Raw genomic sequence first — 19,771 nt, 5'->3', positions numbered from 1 at the left:
ATACATTTACCATGGCCATGTACTCCTAGGCTCTGGGTAGACAGTGATGAGCAAGTAAGAATATTCTTTATTCTCATGCTTCTTTTCTTTCTTCTTTTTTTTGGTCGAGCCATGTGGCTTGCGGGATCTTAGTTCCCTAACCAGGGGTTGAACCAGGCCCTCGGGAGTGAAAGCACTGAGTCCTAACCACTGGACCGCCAGGGAAGTCCCCCTCATGCTTATTTTCTAGTGGGCGAATCAAATTTTAACCGAGCAGGACCCTCTGGGGCCTTCCCTGGACAGACTCCTCCTCTGTATCCTGTGCTTTAACTCCTCTCTGGAGTACCTAGACAATAGTATCTGATGCACACTTCCTGAGTTGTTTTACAGATGCTAAAACCAACACCAAATGGAAGATGTTAACTACTTAATGACCATGAGCATATAGCCGCCAGGCCTACTGGAGCCTAAGGATTGATGTTAACCCCTGTGATACCGCCCTGTTACCTCACCATCAGCCAATCAGAGAATTGTGCATGAGCTAATCACAAACTCTGCCCCCCACCTCCTTTAAAAATGCTATCCTGCAACCCATGGGGGAGTTTGGGGGAGTTCGGGCTTTTTGAGCACTACCTGTGCCAGATTACCTGTCTGGCGCCTTACAGTAGTTGCTGTACTTCCCTTCACCACAACCCAGCGTCAGTAGATTGGCTTTACTGCCTGTGGATGAGCAAGTTTGGTTCGGTAACAAGATAATAAACACATTTACAAGTAGGTAGATCAGATAGCAGACTGTGGCCGGTGCCATGAAGGAAATACATGAAATAACAGACGGTGCTATTCCTTCAGAGTCAGCACTTCCTGGACCTGCCGCCCTTTGGTCATGTGGATTAGATACCTTTCCTACATGGCCTTAAATAGATATAAAATAGCTTGCAGCTCTTATCAGGTACTGTTTTAATGATGTTTCCTTGTCTGTCCACATGGAGCTCCTGCACAGAGCCTGGCACGTAGTAGATGTTCAGTACGTGTTAAAGAAATGCATGCAGGAATGGATAAATAATTTATGACACCTTTGTAGATTGAGTGTAAAATCCCTTATAACAAGGAGTAAGATGTTCAGTATGTTGGCAAAGCAGGAAAAGATTTGGGATCTTGAACTCTCCCAAGCTATGGTTGATTGATAGGGTTTTTTTTTTTTGTTTTTTTTTTTTTTTTGCGGTATGCGGGCCTCTCACTGCTGTGGCCTCTCCCGTTGCGGAGCACAGGCTCCGGATGCGCAGACTCAGCGGCCATGGCTCACGGGCCCAGCCGCTCCGTGGCATGTGGGATCTTCCCGTACCGGAGCACGAACCCGTGTCCCCTGCATCGGCAGGCGGACTCTCAACCGCTGTGCCACCAGGGAAGCCCGATCGATAGGTTTTTAAACAATAGTGATGATAATCACAATACTAATTGTTGGCATTTATCCAGTTCTTGCTATGTGCCAAGCACTATTGTCAAGAACCTTACATTTAATCTTCAGAGCAACTCATGCCATAGCCTCTAATTATAATTGTCTTTTGTTCACTCATTAGGAATTCTAGGCTAACTTAAAGATACCTCTCACTCAAATGTTCAAAGTGAACTCATGTTACTCCCCCAAATCTGGTCCTTTTCCAGTGTTCCTCATCTCAGTGAATGACAGTGCCATCCATGCAGTTGGACAAACCCAAAACCTAAGGAAAGGCATTCCTTTCTTTCGTCTTCTCTATCAGTTAACATGTATTCAGATCCTGGTAATAAAATCCACTAAACAGTGGCTTAAGGTAAGAAAAAATCAGATCATCTCACAAACAAGGCTAAAGTTAGTCTAAAGGGTTGGTGGGTCAATGGTGTTTGATGTCAGTTTTTTTTTTTTTCTGCACCACACGGCTTGGGATCTTAGTTCCCCAACCAGGGATTGAACCTGGGACATGGCAGTGAAAGTGCTGAATCCTAACCACTAGACCACCTGGGGACTCCCCTTAGCATGTCAACTTTTATCTTCAAGCTTGTCTCATGATCAAAGATGATTGCCTCAATTCCAGGCAAAGTCTTTATTCTGTTCATTTTTCTTCATTCTTTTTCCTCAGACTAGGTAATTTCAGTTGTCCTATCTTGAAGTTTGCTGATTCTTTTGTCTTCTCATACCTATCGTTGACCATTTCTAGTGAATTTTTCATTTCAGCTATTGTACTTCTCAGCCCCAGAATTTCTATTTATTTTATTATATAATTTCTATCTCTGTATTCATATACCCTAATTGTTCATACATCCTTCTCCTGATTTCATTTAGTTCTTTGTCTGTGGTTACCTTTAGCTCTTTGAGCATATTTAGATAGTTAATTAAAGTCTTTGTCTAGTAAAGCCAGTTAGTGTTTGGACTACTTCATTGGTAGTTATTGTCACATTTTTCCCTGTGAATGGGCCATTTCCTCTTTCTTTGCATACTTTGCAATTTTTGGTTGAGAACTGGATATTTTATTTAATTTTATTAAAAAATTTTTTGATGTCTAGAAATATTTTATTTTTTAAATTTATTTTTTAATTGAAGTATAGTTGATTTACAATGCTGTGTTAATTTCTGCTGTACAGCAAAGTGACTCAGTTATACACATATGTACATTTTTTTAATATTCTTTTCCATTATGGTTTATCCCAGGATATTGAATATAGTTCCCTGTGCTATACAGTAGGACCTTGTTGTTTATCTATTCTATGTGTAATAGTTTGCATCTACTAACCCCAAACTCCCGGTCCATCCCTCCCTCACTCCCCCTGCCCCTTGGCAACCACAGGTCTGAGAACTGGATATTTTAAATATTATAATGTGGCAACTGAAAATCACATTCTCCTTCCTCTCTAGAGATTGCTCTTGTTACTTGTTGAATGCTGCAGTTGTCTGTTTAGTGACTTTTCCCAACCCTTTCTGCAAAGACTATATTTCATGTTGTATGTGATCATTGAAGTTTCTGTTATTTTATCTCTGAGGTCAACCTGTGATTTCTTTTTTTTTTCAAATTTATTCATCTATTTATTTTTATTTTTGGCTGTGTTGGGTCTTCATTGCTGCATGGGCCTCTCATTGCGGAGGCCCCTCCCATTGTGGAGCACGGGCTCCAGGCATGTGGACTTCAGCAGTTGTGGCACGCGGGCCCAGCAGCTGTGGCTCGTGGGCTCCAGAGTGCAGGCTCAGCCATCATGGCGCACGGGTCCAGTTGCTCCGTGGTATGTGGGATCCTCCCAGATCAGGGATCGAACCTGTGTCCCCTGCATTGGCAGGTGGACTTCCAACCACTGTGCCACCAGGGAAGTCCCAACCCGTGATTTCTTTTAATGCCTGAATTTCATAAAGGAGAGAAAGGTCTTCCTTCCCTTTAAATTCTTTTGGCAGACATCGCCCGGGAAGCCCTTCAGACCTAGGGGATTGAAACAACGGCCAGTATCTTCTCTAGTCTCTCAGTGAACTGCCAGGCAAATCACAATATGCATCCCCAAATTTTGGAGGACAGGGTTCCCACCCTCGTACCTGTAAGTCACTCCATGACCATGGGCCACTGTCCCCGCAGCTGCCTGCTACAGGGATGGGGCATGCATGATGGTAACTGCAAGTAAGATGTGAAATTCATTGACATATACCAGCTTCTTCATCAAGCATTCCCATGGATGCTGCAAGTGTCTAACTAGACTTTAGAATTCTGAAACAGTGATTCTGACAGCTCAGTAGTTGATTTGGTACAGGGACTGATTCTTGGAGCTTCCTATTTTGACATTTTCCATGATGTGACTCCTGTATTTATCCTTGTTGAGATAATAATCTCCATATTTAAATGTTGTTTTGACATATATTATAAAAAGAATTTAAGTGAAGGCTGGTATGATATGTGTATAAATAATGTATGTATTGAATTATTTCTTAAGAATTATTTTCCATTATACCATCTCACAAATTGGCTGGTTGACCAAAAAGATGGAGTTTTACATGTATATGTAGTGGTGTCACTATATATCACTACATCGTATCTTATGGCCATGCAGAGAAAGTGGCATTTCTTTATTGTGTCTGTAGTTAGTCTTTTTCTCCTATTCTGATGGGGAGACCCACTGATTAACTGGGGAAGAAATCCAATACAATTTAAAACTTAGTCTATTATGATGACTTGAATAGTCTATTTAGGTAATGTCCATCTCTCTCTGAGATTAAAATTCTCAGTGTCTGATTTTTACCCTAGGATGGTTTAAGGGTGCGGGGTGAGGGGTGTGGTGTATATGATCTTCTAGCAGCGGTGGGGCACTGTTCGTTTCCCTTGGTTTGATGTTTGCTACTTCCTCTGGTCTCTGGGGCGATATCCCTTTACCTCCTAGGTGTGTTTGCCTTGCGTGCATGTGCTGGGGTAATTCGTAGTAGGGCCTTTCTGGTTGATAAGAACCTCCCAGTATCCTGTGGTTCATTCTCTCTTTGGCCCCTCCTCTCTGAGCTCTCCTGGGTGTCTGCTATGTCTCTATCTGGCCTGGAACTTCATCCACAGCCTTTGCTGCAGGATTACCCTGTTCCATGGTGGGTTGCATGGCCAGCCCTCTAGCTCAGTAATCTGAGTCTCAGAGTTTACCACTGCTTGACTGTGTTTGCAAAAACCTTCTCTCAAGACGATGCCGTGGCTTGTGAGACTGTGAATTTACTATGTCATCCATCCTTCAGTGTGTGTCAGATGTTGCATATTGCTTCATTTTATCTCTCCCTACTCCCTTCCATAGTAAATCCTAATTACTCCCCAGAGAGATGAATGCTTCCAGCTGACTGGGGCAAAGGCCCTATACTCCCAGAGCAAAACAACTACAAAAATAATTTTCAAACACTATCCCATGCGTGTATATAAATATATATGAGTATAAAATTTAATTATCCTCAAATATTTAATTATAAAAGTCATATGTAATTTTAAATGTATACAGCCTTAAATTTAAGGAATATAGGAATATGCCTTTAGAGAGGCATAAATGGTGTGCACGCACATATATGTAACGTGTATATATATAATTTAAAAATATATGCATGTATTATATAGAGATATGTTATAAACACATATATGTTATACATATTTGTATGTAATATATTATTAATTATAACAATGTAGTTATGTCATATATACACACAGAGTTGACCCTTGAACAGCACAGGGGTTGGGGCACTGACCCTCCGTGCGGTCTAAAATCTGCATGTAACTATAGTTGGCCTTCTGTATCTGTGGTTCCACATCTGCAGATTCAACCATTCATGGATTGTGTAGTACTGTAGTACATATTTGGTGAAAAAAAAATATGCTTGTAAGTAGAATTATATAGCTCAAACCCATGTTGTTCAGGGTCCACTGTATATATAATTAAGAGGTTTGGTTTCTATCTGTCAACACTCCCATGACCAAAAATAGTGTGATTTAACACACACATTTTCTTTTGTTGCAGGACTGTTCGTGTGTGGTTAAAGAGAGACAGTGGACAATATTGGCCAAGCATATACCATGTGATGCCTTGTAAGTATCTGGATCTCTGTCTCTAAAAATCCGACATGGACCCCAACTCCCCTTCCTTCCCAGATTGCCTTCTCTGTATTTTCTTGAGTAGAGATGCTTGAGGGTTGGGATTATCATTATACTGGAAAGTACCTTGTTAAATCAGTCTAGCTCTCAGTATGTAAAATAAGAAAATTGTTCTGAAATTGACTATATATTCACAGTTTCTGAATAAGATTAATGGAAGGACTGCAGCACCTAGACTCCTTGATTACACAGTCTCTCTCTCTTTTCCAATTTTTTTGTAAAGTACTTCCTTAGACAACTCAAAATTTTGTCCAGTGATTACATTTGTGAAGTAAATTTGTTCTTGCATTATTGTTATACTATTTATTTAAATTCAAAACATTCAGTGTTGAACATTCAGTTCTGAAAAGGATTTGCTTAGGATTGAAACGTTCTGATTAGAAGTCAGTCTTATTTCCCCAGAATCTTATGTGAGAAATATGTCCTTGCACTGATAAATAGTGAATCTTTCAAATATACCTTTAAAAAAAGATGACTGATTCTTAGATTCTTGCACTGGCAGAAGTTCTCCTGCAGGGAGAGAGCTGACTCCCTTAGATATGAAATTTCTTTTTTGTCTAGTGTTTTGTTGTTAAAATGACTGAAGTTTAATTGTCCTATTCCATATTTATTTTTGTGTAAAATAATTATTTAAACTTATTATCAGTTATATTATGAAATGTTTCTCTTACTCCCCTTCCTTCAAATCTTAATTAAAATTGACATGCTAGAAAAATGCCCCGGGTTTGTGGTTTGGGTTCATGTACCCTCTGGCTTCCTGCAGTGTGCACCTCTTCCCTTGATATGGGTATTCCAAGTTTGAGTAGTACGTGCCACCACGTACAACCAAAAGAAATTCATGCTACGCTGTAGATGTGATTAAGTTTATACCTCTGGCAAAAGGGTACTGTAATAACTTAAACAACAGTTTTGCCTGTTTATGAACAAATACATTATTAAGGATGTAATGGATTTCTCTGATTTTCAAATTTGTCTTTGAGGGTTGCATTTCTTTAGAATTGTAGTGAATAGATGATAGCCCGTTGTTGAACCAAGCATCCCACTCTACATTAGTGAAAAGGCAGCCTGTAATTCCAAGTGCTTATATTTTCCCCTCACCGGTCATGCTTCCAGCAGACACCGTTGCACAGCCAAGACCCTGGGGGAACTTCCTTTTAAGCCTTGACAGTGATGAGGGTTTAAGTAAATGGAAAGGGAAAGGGAAAGGAATTCTCTGATTGATTTTTTTTTTTTTCTCTCATTTTTAAGTGGTATAACCAGTCTTACCTACGGTCTTTTTCATCACACTTGACATAATATCTAACAGGATGAGATGGTGAAGTTCTGTAGTCCAGCAAGTTGAAGTTGACCCCAGAGGCTTGTCATTCCCATATGACTGCGAAGACAGAGGAGAGGTGGACATGGGCAGAGTGACGAGGGCTTGGGGATGGTGCACAAGGAGTCGTCTTCTTTTTTTTTCTTTAATTAATTAATTAATTAATTTATCGCTGCGTTGGGTCTTCGTTGCTAGACGTGGGCTTTCTCTAGTTGCAGCGAACAGAGGCTCTTCTTCGTTGTGGTGCGCGGACTTCTCATTAGCGTGGCTTCTCTTGTTGCGGAGCATGGGCTCTAGGCATGCGGGCTTCAGTAGTTGTGGCTCCTGGGCTCTAGAGCGCAGGCTCAGTAGTTGTGGCGCGCGGGCTTAGCTGCTCCGCGGCATGTAGGATCTTCCTGGACCAGGGCTTGAACCCGTGTCCCCTGCATTGGCAGGCAGATTCTTAACCACTGCACCACCAGGGAAGTCCCAAGGAATCTTCTTGAGATGGATGTCGATACTTGATAGGAACCTCTTGAAGATGTGGGATCCTAAGCAGTTGCTTACCCACCGCCTCCCGCATACACACATCCATACACATTTGGTGTCATTCTCTAATGTTCTCTTTATTTGAATATCACTGAGGATACAGAGACCCTCAAGTTGTATTTTCATCCTTTATTAAGCTGTATCCTTGAATGACTAAAGGCTGCTGTAGCTCTTGTACCTGGCATAGGTGCTCAGTAAAGAAGTACCTATTGCAGGGCTTCCCTGGTGGCACAGTGGTTGAGAGTCTGCCTGCCGATGCAGGGGACACGGGTTCGTGCCCTGGTCTGGGAGGATCCCACATGCTGCGGAGCAGCTGGGCCCGTGAGCCATGGCCGCTGAGCCTACGCGTCCGGAGCCTGTGCTCCGTGGCGGGAGAGGCCACAGCGGTGAGAGGCCCGCGTACTGCAAAAAAAAAAAAAAGAAGTACCTATTGCAGACTTGAATCTGATAATAAAGATGAGTTTCCCTGAGAATATTATCATACATTTTCCTAAATGACTGAGCATGATCTTTGAGAAGAAGGACCCTCTGATTATTTGCATAGTTTGCCTATGGCCTCCTACTAAAGGGAGTAAAAAAGGAATTACTTTGCTATTAACATTTGGTCTGTAGACCAGCAGCATCAGGATCACCTGAGAACTTACTAGAAACGCACATATTCAGTTTCACCCCAGATCTACTGAATCAGAATCTTCATTTTAATAATATCCCTAGGTGACTTGAATGCCCTTTTAAGTTTGAGAAGATTGCCTTTTGGCGTTGTCTGCAACACGCTGATCTATTTACATATGTTTATATCAACACATGTGAAGCCTCATGCATATATAGTGTTTATTTGTAAATACACAGATAAAAGTACACGCTCTAGTTGATCAAATATTTACTGTACACTGACCGTATACAGGCCATCAAGCTAGGTGCCGGGAGATGCAGATGGACAATGCGTGAACGGTCAAGATGATTTCTGTAATCTTTCACTGTTGGATGGTTCCATCTACCGTGGAGAGGGGTAAAAGAACAAAAGGCTGCATTCTTCACAGTTGATCAGAAATCGGCTTTTATTTTCCTAGGGGTCATATGCATTCAGATAACGTAGGAACTGATCTCTGAGCTAGACTATAAGTTTTGTTTAACTTGAGACAAGCAGAATCTTATTGCACAAGGAAATAGGCTACATTTTTGTGTCAGTTAGAATTTATGCCTTTTATTCATTTATTGAATTTCCAAAGGGCTTTTCTTTTTTTTGTCTTTTTTTTGGCAGTTCTTTCTATTGAAAGGTGTTTTGTTAAGAGGTTACTCAGTATTATCCCTAAGTAACGGTTATGTGGTATTAATTACAAAGTAAGTGGAAAAGTACAGTATATCTGGAGGCTACAATATGGACACCGCAAGGCAGATATGACCATGTTGTGTGTTTTTAGTGGTACATAATAGGTAGTATTCCAAATCCAGAAAAAAACATACAGAGACTATCTTGTACATGCAATATATGATTTATCTGTTTATTTTGTCCATTAAAATACCTTAAAAAAAGAGCCGAATTCATAGAAACAGAGTAGAAAAGTGGTTGCCAGGGACAAGGAGGTGGGAGAGATTTGTAAGAGGGTGTAAAGTTCAGTTACGGGATGAATGGAATCTGGGGATCTAGTGTATAACATGGTGTCTATAGTTGATAACACTGTATTGTATGATTGAAATTTGCTGAGAGAGTACAACTTAAAAGGTCTCACCAAAAAAAAAAAAAAATTAAGTTTGTGAGGTGACAAACGTGTTAACTTGATGGCAGGAATCCTTTCACGATACATACCAATTCATCACATTGTACACTTCAAATATCTTACAATTTTATTTGAAAATTATACCTTAGTAAAGTTAGAAAAAAAATAAAGTCACAGAACCTGAAACAAACAAACACTGGAAAAAAAAAAAACCCTTTTAATATAGGAATTGTCAGGACTTCCCTGGTGGCTCAGTCGTTAAGAATCCACCTGTCGATGCAGGGAACACGAGTTTGAGCCCTGGTCCGGGAAGATCCCATGTGCCGCGGAGCCACTAAGCCCGTGTGCCACAACTAATGAGCCTGCGCTCTAGAGCCCATGAGCCACAACTACTGAAGTCTGCATGCCTAGAGCCCGTGCTCCACAACAGAAGCCACCGCAGTGAGAAGACAGTGCACCACAGTGAAGAGTAGCCCCCGCTGCAGCAACTAGAGAAAGCCCGCGGGCAGCAACGAAGACCCGACGCAGCCAAAAATAAATAAATTTATTAAAAAAAAAAAAATATATATATAGTATTTGTCATGTTCTGGGTAGGATAGTAATGTTTTATAGCATTGAGAAGAATTTGAAGTTGATTGGAGGGACGGGAGCAGAAGGCATTAGACGAGAAAGAATGAACAGTGAAGGCCAAGTTTGAGGGCAGGAGTGAGCCTGAAAGGCGGAAACTGCGTGAACTTCAGAGAGTGGTAGGTGAGAGAAAGATGAAGAGGAGACTCATCACGATGAAAAACCCAACCACTGCTTTGGGGGTGTCCTCATACCCTGTCTTTTCTGAGAAACTGCTGCTTCTCCTCCAGGAGGGATCCAGGAGAAACCAGATGTGTCTGGTGAAGGCTGTTTGCCCCTGAGTCAGATTTTCCCAGGAATTTAGAGTTTGGAATAGGATATGCTAGTCTCAACCTAGGCTGGTCCCTTGAGCTGGGAACACAGAAATGAAACAGCTGTGAGGCATTTGTGTGCATGAAGAAACAGTGAAAACTGATGCCCTGAAAAGGAAGTGTGAATCAGGGAGGAAGGATCACTTCGCTCCAGAGCGAGTGAAGCCTGAGCAAGTGTTGCCTTAAGGTTTTCTTCCTCATCCTCCGAATTCCCAAGCCTGGCTCTGCTTCTGCCTTTGAGTTCAAGAGATACCCTCTGTCTTACTGCCATGTGCCCATTTGCGCTTGAGTCCATGCCAGTGGGTATCTGCTACTTGTCACTGCAAGTATCTGACTCAGCCTTGCCCTGACTGTACACCTCCCCCTTCCTGTCTTTTTACTTTCTCCTGGATCTGTGATCTTTAAAGAGGAAGAACCGAGCCGTGCATGTCCCTATTGGTGCCTCTGCGGTGTTGAGCTGAAAATAGTGTGGGAAACGTGAGGACAAGTAAAGATGAAAAGCAGAAAGAAATATCCTGTTTTCTTTCATTTCTTTGGACAGTGCATTCAACTAATTTTAAGTGTTTCTTCCATCCAAACGCCGTGCAATGTACAAAGGGTAGAGTGTTTAATACAACAGGTGATTTCCATCTTCATGGTGTGTACAGTCTAGTGGGGGAGGCAGACCTCAGATGAGTACTGTGCATGGTGCATGGTGTGGTGTAACCAAAGAAGTAGGTGTAACGGGCACGTGGTCACAAAGGGTCCCCAAGGGAGGTCTGTTTTAAGCCCTGCTGTCTACAGAGAATTTGGGGTTTCCTATAAGCTGATTTTTATGGATAAGTGAGAAATAAGAGCATATCCTTATCAAATATTCTTTCAAAAATAATATCTTCTTGACATATCTCACGTAGTAGCTGGAAAGTAGCCTATGACACGATCAAGTTACAGCTTGCCCAGCTGGGACCTGCCTGACCTTGGATACCAGAGGGACCTTCCTGAGGGTACAGAGTTAAGGTTTCAGTTATAGCCATAAATGTGATGATTTGTTCCAGGCTTCTAATAGATACCATTTCAGCCACCACATTTGCATCACACGGCGGAGGAAAAAAACCAACACATGAAAAGCACAAGCATTCCTGTTTTCATGGTTGAGTTATTTTAGATTTACTTTACCAACTAGGTTTGCTATTCATGGCGTCAGACAAAGGAGTGGAGGAGAGAGAGTGCAAGCAGGAGCCAGGGTGGCAGGTGTTTGAGATTTTTCTTACTCTGCGGTATTGGGTATCAGGTCTGGGCTTTTATTGCCAACTTTTCCCCTATGGAGAATAGTTAAAGCAACTTGGTTGCCAAAGGTGTAGTGAATAGGAGGTTAAGAGGGCCAGCATCTCAGGCCTGAGTGAGGGTTAGGCAATTGGAAAACCTCTGTGGATTCTGTCATTGCCAGGACAGGCAGGTGGAATTTACTTTGGCTCCTAAGCGTTTATGGATTTGTCCTCAAAACAAAACAGAAGGTGGTTTTTCAAAGGTAATTACAAATGAAGGGTACACCTAATAACTAAAATGACCAATTTTGTCGTATATCCAGCTCTCTGCCTTGGCCTGGCGTGATGGCATTTGTCCAGTCTGAGGCTGTGGTTGGGCCCCTTCAGTTTTCCCACCACTGTGGCCACTTTATCATTTGCTCAGCTCACTTTTAAAGCATAGGATCTCTACTCAGTGAAGTAGGTCAGATGGAGAAAGACAAATACCATGTGATTTCCCTCATGTGGAATATAAAGCACTAACAAACAAAATAAATGAACAAACTAAATAAAAGTAAACACATAGATACAGTGAGAAGAGAGTAGTGGTAACCTGGGGGAAGGGAGGCAAAATGGATAAAAGGGATCAACTGCATGGTGACAGATAGAAACTAAATTTTTGGTGGTGAACACACTGTAAGGTATGCAGAAATAGAAATATAATGTTGTACACATGAAACTTACATAATGTTATAAGCCAGTGTTAACCTCAATAAAAAATACCTCTAAAATTTTTTAAAAGTTTAAAATTTAAACAAATAAATAATAGCTAAAAAATAAACAAGTACAGGAACTCTAGTCCTCACTGAAAAACTTAATTTTGAACTGTCCGCTTTCCAGGTTTTATCAACAGCCTGGTTGAGAGAAAGGCTGTTTACTATTTATGGTGGGCGGCATGAAGGACGTGCAGTTGATTATTCATCTGTATCCTGAGATTTCGTGCTTTGTGCCAGCCTTCTGCAGAAATGCCTTCGTTCACTATGCCCTCAGCACATATTGCTGTGTGTATACAAGAAATGCTTTATCTGCTTTTGAAGTAGTTGTCTACCATCGTGCTCAGCGCCCCTTTGAAGAAGCACCAAGGGAGATTACTTTTCAGGTAGGAGAGCCAGAAACTCTGCCTTTCTCTAAGGCAGAACCTCCCATCCTGTGTGCCTCAGTGTACTGGGATGATCCAAATGGATTACAGGCCCCGAGAACTGATTTCCTTTAGCTGGGCAGGGGTGATCCGGTCATCTGGGCCCTAGCAGTCTCTTCCATTTCCTCCAGGGACTGTTCACATCTAAGTTTCTGTGTGTATCATCAGGTGAAAAAGGTTAGGAGGAACAGCTCTAAGGACCTGGTACGAAGTCCTTATGGATAATGTTAAACATGGGATCTGTTATATTCCCAACGGATTTTTATTTTTATTTTCTTTCTGTTCTTTTATATATATTTCCCTCGGTCAAGACTTTTTGCTTATTTCTATCGTTTGTTTTTATTGTATCTGCTTTTAAAGCCATTTCCAATTCTTTGTGAAATGAGATAGGGAATGCATTTAATAAGTTATCTTAGTTAAGACAGAGTGATGCAGTTGGAACACAGTCTTACTGTTTACATTAAATACACCGGAAAAAATGCGTCGTTTAAGATTATTCAGAATCGCTTGTAGGGTAACACCTGTGCCTGGGTGGGAAACTGGAATTTTTTTTTTTTTTACATCTTTATTGGAGTATAATTGCTTTACAATGGTGTGTTAGTTTCTGCATTATAACGAAGTGAATCCGTTATACATATGTTCCCATATCTCTTCCCTCTTGCATCTCCCTCCCTCCCACCCTCCCTATCCCACCCCTCCAGGCGGTCACAAAGCACCGAGCTGACCTCCCTGTGCTATGCGGCTGCTTCCCACTAGCTATCTATTTTACGTTTGGTAGTGTATATATGTCCATGCCACCCTCTCGCTTTGTCACAGCTTACCCTTCCCCCTCCCCATATCCTCAAGTCCATTCTCTAGTAGGTCTGTGTCTTTATTCCTGTCTTACCCCTAGGTTCTTCATGACGTTTTTTTTTCTTAAATTCCATATATATATGTGTTAGCATACGGTATTTGTCTTTCTCTTTCTGACTTACTTCACTCTGTATGACAGACTCTAGGTCTATCCACCTCATTACAAATAGCTCAATTTCGTTTCTTTTTATGGCTGAGTAATATTCCATTGTATATATGTGCCACATCTCCTTTATCCATTCATCCGATGATGGACACTGAGGTTGTTTCCATCTCCTGGCTATTGTCAATAGAGCTGCAATGAACATTTTGGTACATGACTCTTTTTGAATTATGGTTTTCTCAGGGTATATGCCCAGTGGTGGGATTGCTGGGTCATATGGTAGTTCTATTTGTAGTTTTTTAAGGAACCTCCATACAGTTCTCCATAGTGGCTGTACCAATTCACTTTCCCACCGGCAGTGCAAGAGTGTTCCCTTTTCTCCACACCCTCTCCAACATTTGTTTCTAGATTTTTTGATGATGGCCATTCTGACTGGTGTGAGATGATATCTCATTGTAAGGGAAACTGGAATTTGATTTTCATTTCTGCTGCCAATTTGCTGACTCACTTCGGGCAAGTCCTTTCATTTTCTCTGCTCTGAACCCAACAGATAAACTGTCCATTTTCTTTGTTCTCAGATTTTGGTTATATGTCAAATAAGTATTTGTAAAGTACTTTCAGGTTCTTTCAGTTAAGCAGTGTATACTATCATTGCTGATCTTTTTTTTTTTTGGCCACGCCGTGCTGCCTGCGGGATCTTAGTTCCCCGACCAGGGATTGAACCTGGGCCACAGCAGTGAAAGTGACGAGCCCTAACCACTGAACCACCAGGGAATTCCCCTATCATTGCTGACCTTAACCCAGAGGGATTAGGAAAGATTGGTTAATTTGTGAGGTTGTGGCTGGATTGGTTTTCTTTTCCCATTTGTTAGAACTGTAGTCTTAGAGCAACTTGAAATTGAGAATTTAGAAAATTTAAATGATTAACATGTTCATATTGATATGTTTGGGATGGAAATGAGTTATTTTGTATGTAAATCGCAAATGTTAATTTTCCGATTGGTGAGGTCCAAGGATTTAGGACAATGTGTGCTGTAGTGTGCTGTCCTACCCCTTCTGCTGGGTTTATTGGAGTTTGGGGGGAAATTCATGTGGGAAGATTAGTGATTGAAAGGTATTTAAAATAATGAATTTGGTATTTCTGTCTTTATAAGATAGCGATTGTTTGGGTGACTTTTAGGCAGTATCTTTAACTCAGTTGAGGGAGTTTTTTGGCAGTGGGGGTTATGTGTATAATCGGGAAATGCTCATCCTGTTGTTTAATTTATATCTTATTTCAGATAACTTCTTGGTTCCCAGCTGTGAAGTATACCGCTCCCTTGTTGGTTTCTTTCTGGTATAGGTTGTATTATAGAACCATGTGTAGAAAATAACTTGTTGTTTTTACTGTTGACATTTCCAAAATTAATAGTATAATCTGGTCTTTTAATTCTCTGTTTACCAAGAAGAAAAGGTGCCCATGGAACTTTGATATGTAACAAAAGTGAAGGAAAACATAAATTATCCAAACTGAAGATAACAGATATTAATTAATCTGAATAATTATAGCATTTATTTAGCATACTCTTATTTGATTTTCATCTGACAGAGTAATTTAAAGCTTACTGTAGTTAGATCACTTTACTGTAACTTAAAACCTCTCTGGGAGAAAAAGGGACCACTGCCAATTCACTGTAATTTTGCTGTTACTTAGACTAAATTAAAAGAAAACAAAGGGTTAATTTCAGTTGAGTGCATAAAATACTCGATTTAAACAAAAAACCCTTTTTAATGCTAGTCAGTTGAAGTCCTAAATATAAGTGTTCTTAATAAAGTAAAAAATGGGCTGAATATTGTAAACCTAATAAATATTGTCTTGTGACACACAGTTGAATGGAATAGTGTCCGTGAATTAAATCTTTGCTTTGTGGTGATGGGCTGATCTTTGTAAGCCTCTCTATTCAAGGCCCTCTTATCATAGGATCCTGACATTTAACTCCACCAGGATGCCTTTGACACCTGAAGTTTTATTCACAGAAGTACTGTTGCTTATTTAAAGTTCCCACCAGCACATCCCATGAAGATTAGTGTCTCCTGCCAAATAATGCCTTTGGCATTGTAAAGCTGTCAGAGTGATTGAAATCCACAGTTCAACCTTCAACAGAACATGTGTTTATTTGAGTAAAGTTCAACCGATCAGCAAAGGACAGGAAATAAATTAGTCATAAAATGAAAGAATTATAGGTATAAATAATAGAAATTGGGAAACTTTCCCCCAAATAGAAGTATTTTGAGAATGCCTTCTCTCAATTTACATTTTTTAAGAAAGCAAGAGCAATATTTTTTCTTAGATTGCCCGTGGGATAAAAGTGTTAGAAATATGGCCTTCCCTGGTGGCGCAGTGGTTGAGAGTCCGCCTGCCGATGCAGGGGACACAGGTTCGTGCCCCCGTCCGGGAAGATCCCACATGCCGCGGAGCGGCTGGGCCTGTGAGCCATGGCCGCTGAGCCTGCACGTCTGGAGCCTGTGCTCCGCAACGGGAGAGGCCACAACAGTGAGAGGCCCGCGTACCACAAAAAAAAAAAGTGTTAGAAATACAATTAGCCAGTTTCTCTCTAACCCACTTAATTATTGCTCTGTTGAAGTTGATGTTGGTTTCAGGAGCTCATTTTTGCCTACGGCTCATATCCTGAGCTTTTCTCCCTTCAAATTATATAGTCATTAATATAATCATCCAGACTTGAGTTTCTCTTTATTTTCACCCTCCCTAAATTTTAAGCTGAAAACCTGCCTTAAACTAGAAATATTTCATTTTTAAGAAACACTCAGTATTATGAAAGTGTTTAATTTTATTTATTTTTTTATTTTTTGCGGTATGCAGGCCTCTCACTGTTGTGGCCTCTCCCGTTGCGGAGCACAGGCTCCGGACACACAGGCTCAGCAGCCATGGCTCATGGGCCCAGCCGCTTGGCATGTGGGATCTTCCGGACCGGGGCGCGAACCCGTGTCCCCTGCATCGGCAGGCGGACTCTCAACCACTGCGCCACCAGGGAAGCCCGTGTTTAATTTTAAAGATAAGATTTTGACAGGCCATCAAGGTCTAAAGTCCTGACACTAGTATAAGAGAATATTACTTCCCATTACCCACAGACCCCTACAAATTTCTTTCCTATCGTATTTGTACTTTTCATGACCTTGCTTCCTAAAATTTTGCCAAGTACACGTCTTTTGATTGTCATCAGTCTGAGACAGAAGAGAGATGGCAAATCTCGATCAGATAGCTTGGAAAATGAGAATTCTTCTCTCATTTCTAGATGAAATGTATTTCATCTAGAGTTTTGGGATGCAGTTTTGATAGAGGAGTCCGTAGAGGGGAGCTGCATTGTAATTTTGTAGTCCTGGTTGGCCACTGTGCTCAGCTTGTGGAGAATGCGGTTTTAAGGTGGAAGGATAGAACAGCCTCTCAGCCAAGTTCATCTCTGACCTGAACTTTTAGCCATCAGAGACACCCAATTATTTCTTCTTTGACTAACTAATAATTAGCGTTATAGCATTTAAAGCTGAATTCTTCTTTGGGAAACATCACATCTTTGCAACCTGGCTATAAATATTGTGTTTAAATCATATTTTGTTTGTTTCCTACCTTATTCTTCCTTCCAAAGGATTCCCGTTACCATTTGGTCATAATTACCATTACTTTACTGTGTCTTATTATGCTTTGCCAGACAGTTTTGCCCTTTGATACTTTCTTGCATGGATGGATAGGCGCTTATTTTGTATGGGCCATAGCACTGGTCTTTCAGAGGTTGCTTTTTTCATTAATTTCCGGTGAGTTGAAGTTAGAAGGATCTCTGTGTCAATTTATCTACTCCCCCAACATCCCAAAGGAAAGACATTTACTATAACAACAAATGTGGGCATTAGTATTTCTTTCAATTCATTTCTTTCCTCCTTGGCCTTGCGGGGCCTTTGGGTAACCAATGCAAGGCCTCTTCCTATGGGAGTGTCACAGTTGGAAATGGTTTGAGGACCATCATAAGACTCACCTACCAAAAGTCTTTACACACACACGCACGCACGCACACACGCAGGGTTGCTTGGTGTTTTACCATAATGCCTCTTTGAAGGGATGTTTGTACTTTGGGAGCACCTGGGAGGTAATGCTGTCTGTCTCTGGCAATCCCCTGTCTATAACCATCTGGGTTCAAGCATACGGGTTCTGCAACCACAGAATTTCTGTTAAAACTTCTTTGTTTATGGTTCTTTATAGGAAAAGTCTTTCCTTTTGAATCTGGTGGCGTTTCTTACTATCAGTATAAAGTGATGTGGACTAAGGAGGTGACATTGGGGACAAGTTTTATATTATAGGTCCTGTATATAGTTGGTGTCACAATCTATAAATTCCTGATGACAGCTATAGTACCTTATATATCATTGCATCACATGTCTTGAACATAGTAAGCATTCTAAATTTTCGTTGAATAATAACAAGAAATTTAGTAAATGGGGGAAAAATAAGAAATAAGAAATAGCAATGATGATTTAAGGGTAGCCTGTGCAGTATTGTAAAAAAAGTCTTTTAAATCACATTCAAAGATCAGTGGGTTTTCTAATTATATAACCAGATAGGAACTTTGGAGTAAATCATATAGCAAATACTTTTATGTGGCCAGGCAGGCAGCTAAGTGATAAGATTTTTCTCGACTATGTGTAGCCATTTGGGCTGCAGTCAAGTTTTGCTTTCATACACTCATGCTTATATCTTAATAAATTGTTAGATATTTAAAATTTTTAACAGGCGTAGCAAAATAATAAGTGAAGACAATGTTATAGGAATAATCTCAAACACAAGAACTGTGTTTAGTTTTTCCAGGTATATTTTTATGTGTGTATGTACTTTATGTAGTACCATAATCAGTGTATTTTTTTCTTTTGCTTTTTTCTGCTAACATGATAGTTTTCCATGAAATGATTTAATTTTAATCCCGCACACATGTTATGGGATTACGAGACCTGGTGCCGTAGCATCTGTGTAGAGATTTTGCCAACATAGTTTATAGGCAAAGGCAAGTAAGACTGCTTTCTTAGGGCAGTGCGTTAAATATCGTTTGATTGCTTTTTTTCCAGCAGTGTTCTTTTGGGAATCTAGTTTAAATTTGTGGCTAAACCAGAAGAAGATATTCTGCTGTACTGGTGGAAGTTTGCAGTGGGGGGGGGGGGGGGCGATTATTTTTTATGTATTTCTATTTTTCTAAATATATCGTGTTTGAAAATTAGAAAAAAGTACTTTTTATTTTTTACGTATTTCTATTTTCTAAATATATCGTGTTTGAAAATTAGAAAAAAGTACTTATGCAGTTTTAGAAGATTTTGTAGTTGTGGTCGTTCAGCGGCCTTTCATAGAGAATCAAAAAAATGTTACCAAGTGATGTGTTTATCAAGTGGCTCTGTTAGCAGAACTTGAAGTTCTTTTATAAAGATAACCTAAGTTGGGTATTTGAATATAGGACTGTGTGTTTGAATTATGTCTTTGAACCTCCTCCAGCTTTTTTTTCCTGTGTGACCTTGGGTAAGACATCTAATCATAACTGAAAAGTGAGAATAAAAACATTTGATGCCGATTATGATTTTGATGATGGGTAGTTCATGACCTACAGCGCTACCGTGAAGACGCGGGGAGAAATTTAAAAGTTATGTTGAGGCCTTTAGAACACTATTTCAGTATAGAATAAGTTGTCGAAAGGCCCCCATTCTGATGAACAAGCATAGACAGAGAAAGCTGGTAACCGGAAGCTGACTTGGCCCCTCGTGGCTTCCAAGCACGTTTCGTTTACTCAGGCTTGGTGGTACTCAGGAAGTCAGTCCTGCAGAACTGGGAGACCCTGTCCAGGACTGGGTGAACTGACTCACCTGATTTCTTTCCTCTGGAGCCTGGCCCTGTGTCGAGTTAGTTCTCTTTTAGATTGAGGCAAAGCCTCCGTCTTTTTCCAATTGGCAGCCTCCAGCATATGCCTTGAGTACTGACAGTAAAAGACTTCTGTTAGTTCACGTGACCCAAAGCAGTTCTGAATTAAAAAATAGATTTCTGTACTTGGTGGGGTGGGGGGCGAGGGGGTAATAAGAGCTTTCTTTCGTTTCCTTAGTTCAGAAAAAATCGGTTATTTCCATTAAAGATAGGGTTTGCTTGGAAGAGATAGATTGGTGACAGAAGGCCTATGCAGCACAAAATATTGTTAATCTAGTCAAAGCAAATTTAGACTTGATACAGAACAGCCGAGACCATGCCCCTTGGAACTTGTCCAGTTTGAGAATATCTTATT

At 40.6% G+C, this 19,771-nt stretch overlaps 1 protein-coding gene across 1 annotated transcript in view; it reads left to right on the top strand.

The window, feature by feature from the left end:
- Positions 1-19,771, top strand: part of WDFY2 (WD repeat and FYVE domain containing 2) — a 171,840-nt gene that overhangs the window by 68,703 nt on the left and 83,366 nt on the right. Inside the window, exon 2 of the mRNA XM_065896046.1 lies at positions 5,464-5,531. Coding sequence (XP_065752118.1) covers positions 5,464-5,531 — 68 coding nt within the window. The remainder of the gene's footprint in view (positions 1-5,463; positions 5,532-19,771) is intronic.

Source organism: Phocoena phocoena, chromosome 18, assembly GCF_963924675.1.
Source record: "Phocoena phocoena chromosome 18, mPhoPho1.1, whole genome shotgun sequence".
Classification (NCBI taxonomy): Eukaryota; Metazoa; Chordata; class Mammalia; order Artiodactyla; family Phocoenidae; genus Phocoena; species Phocoena phocoena.
This window is presented reverse-complemented; position numbering and strand designations above follow the sequence as displayed.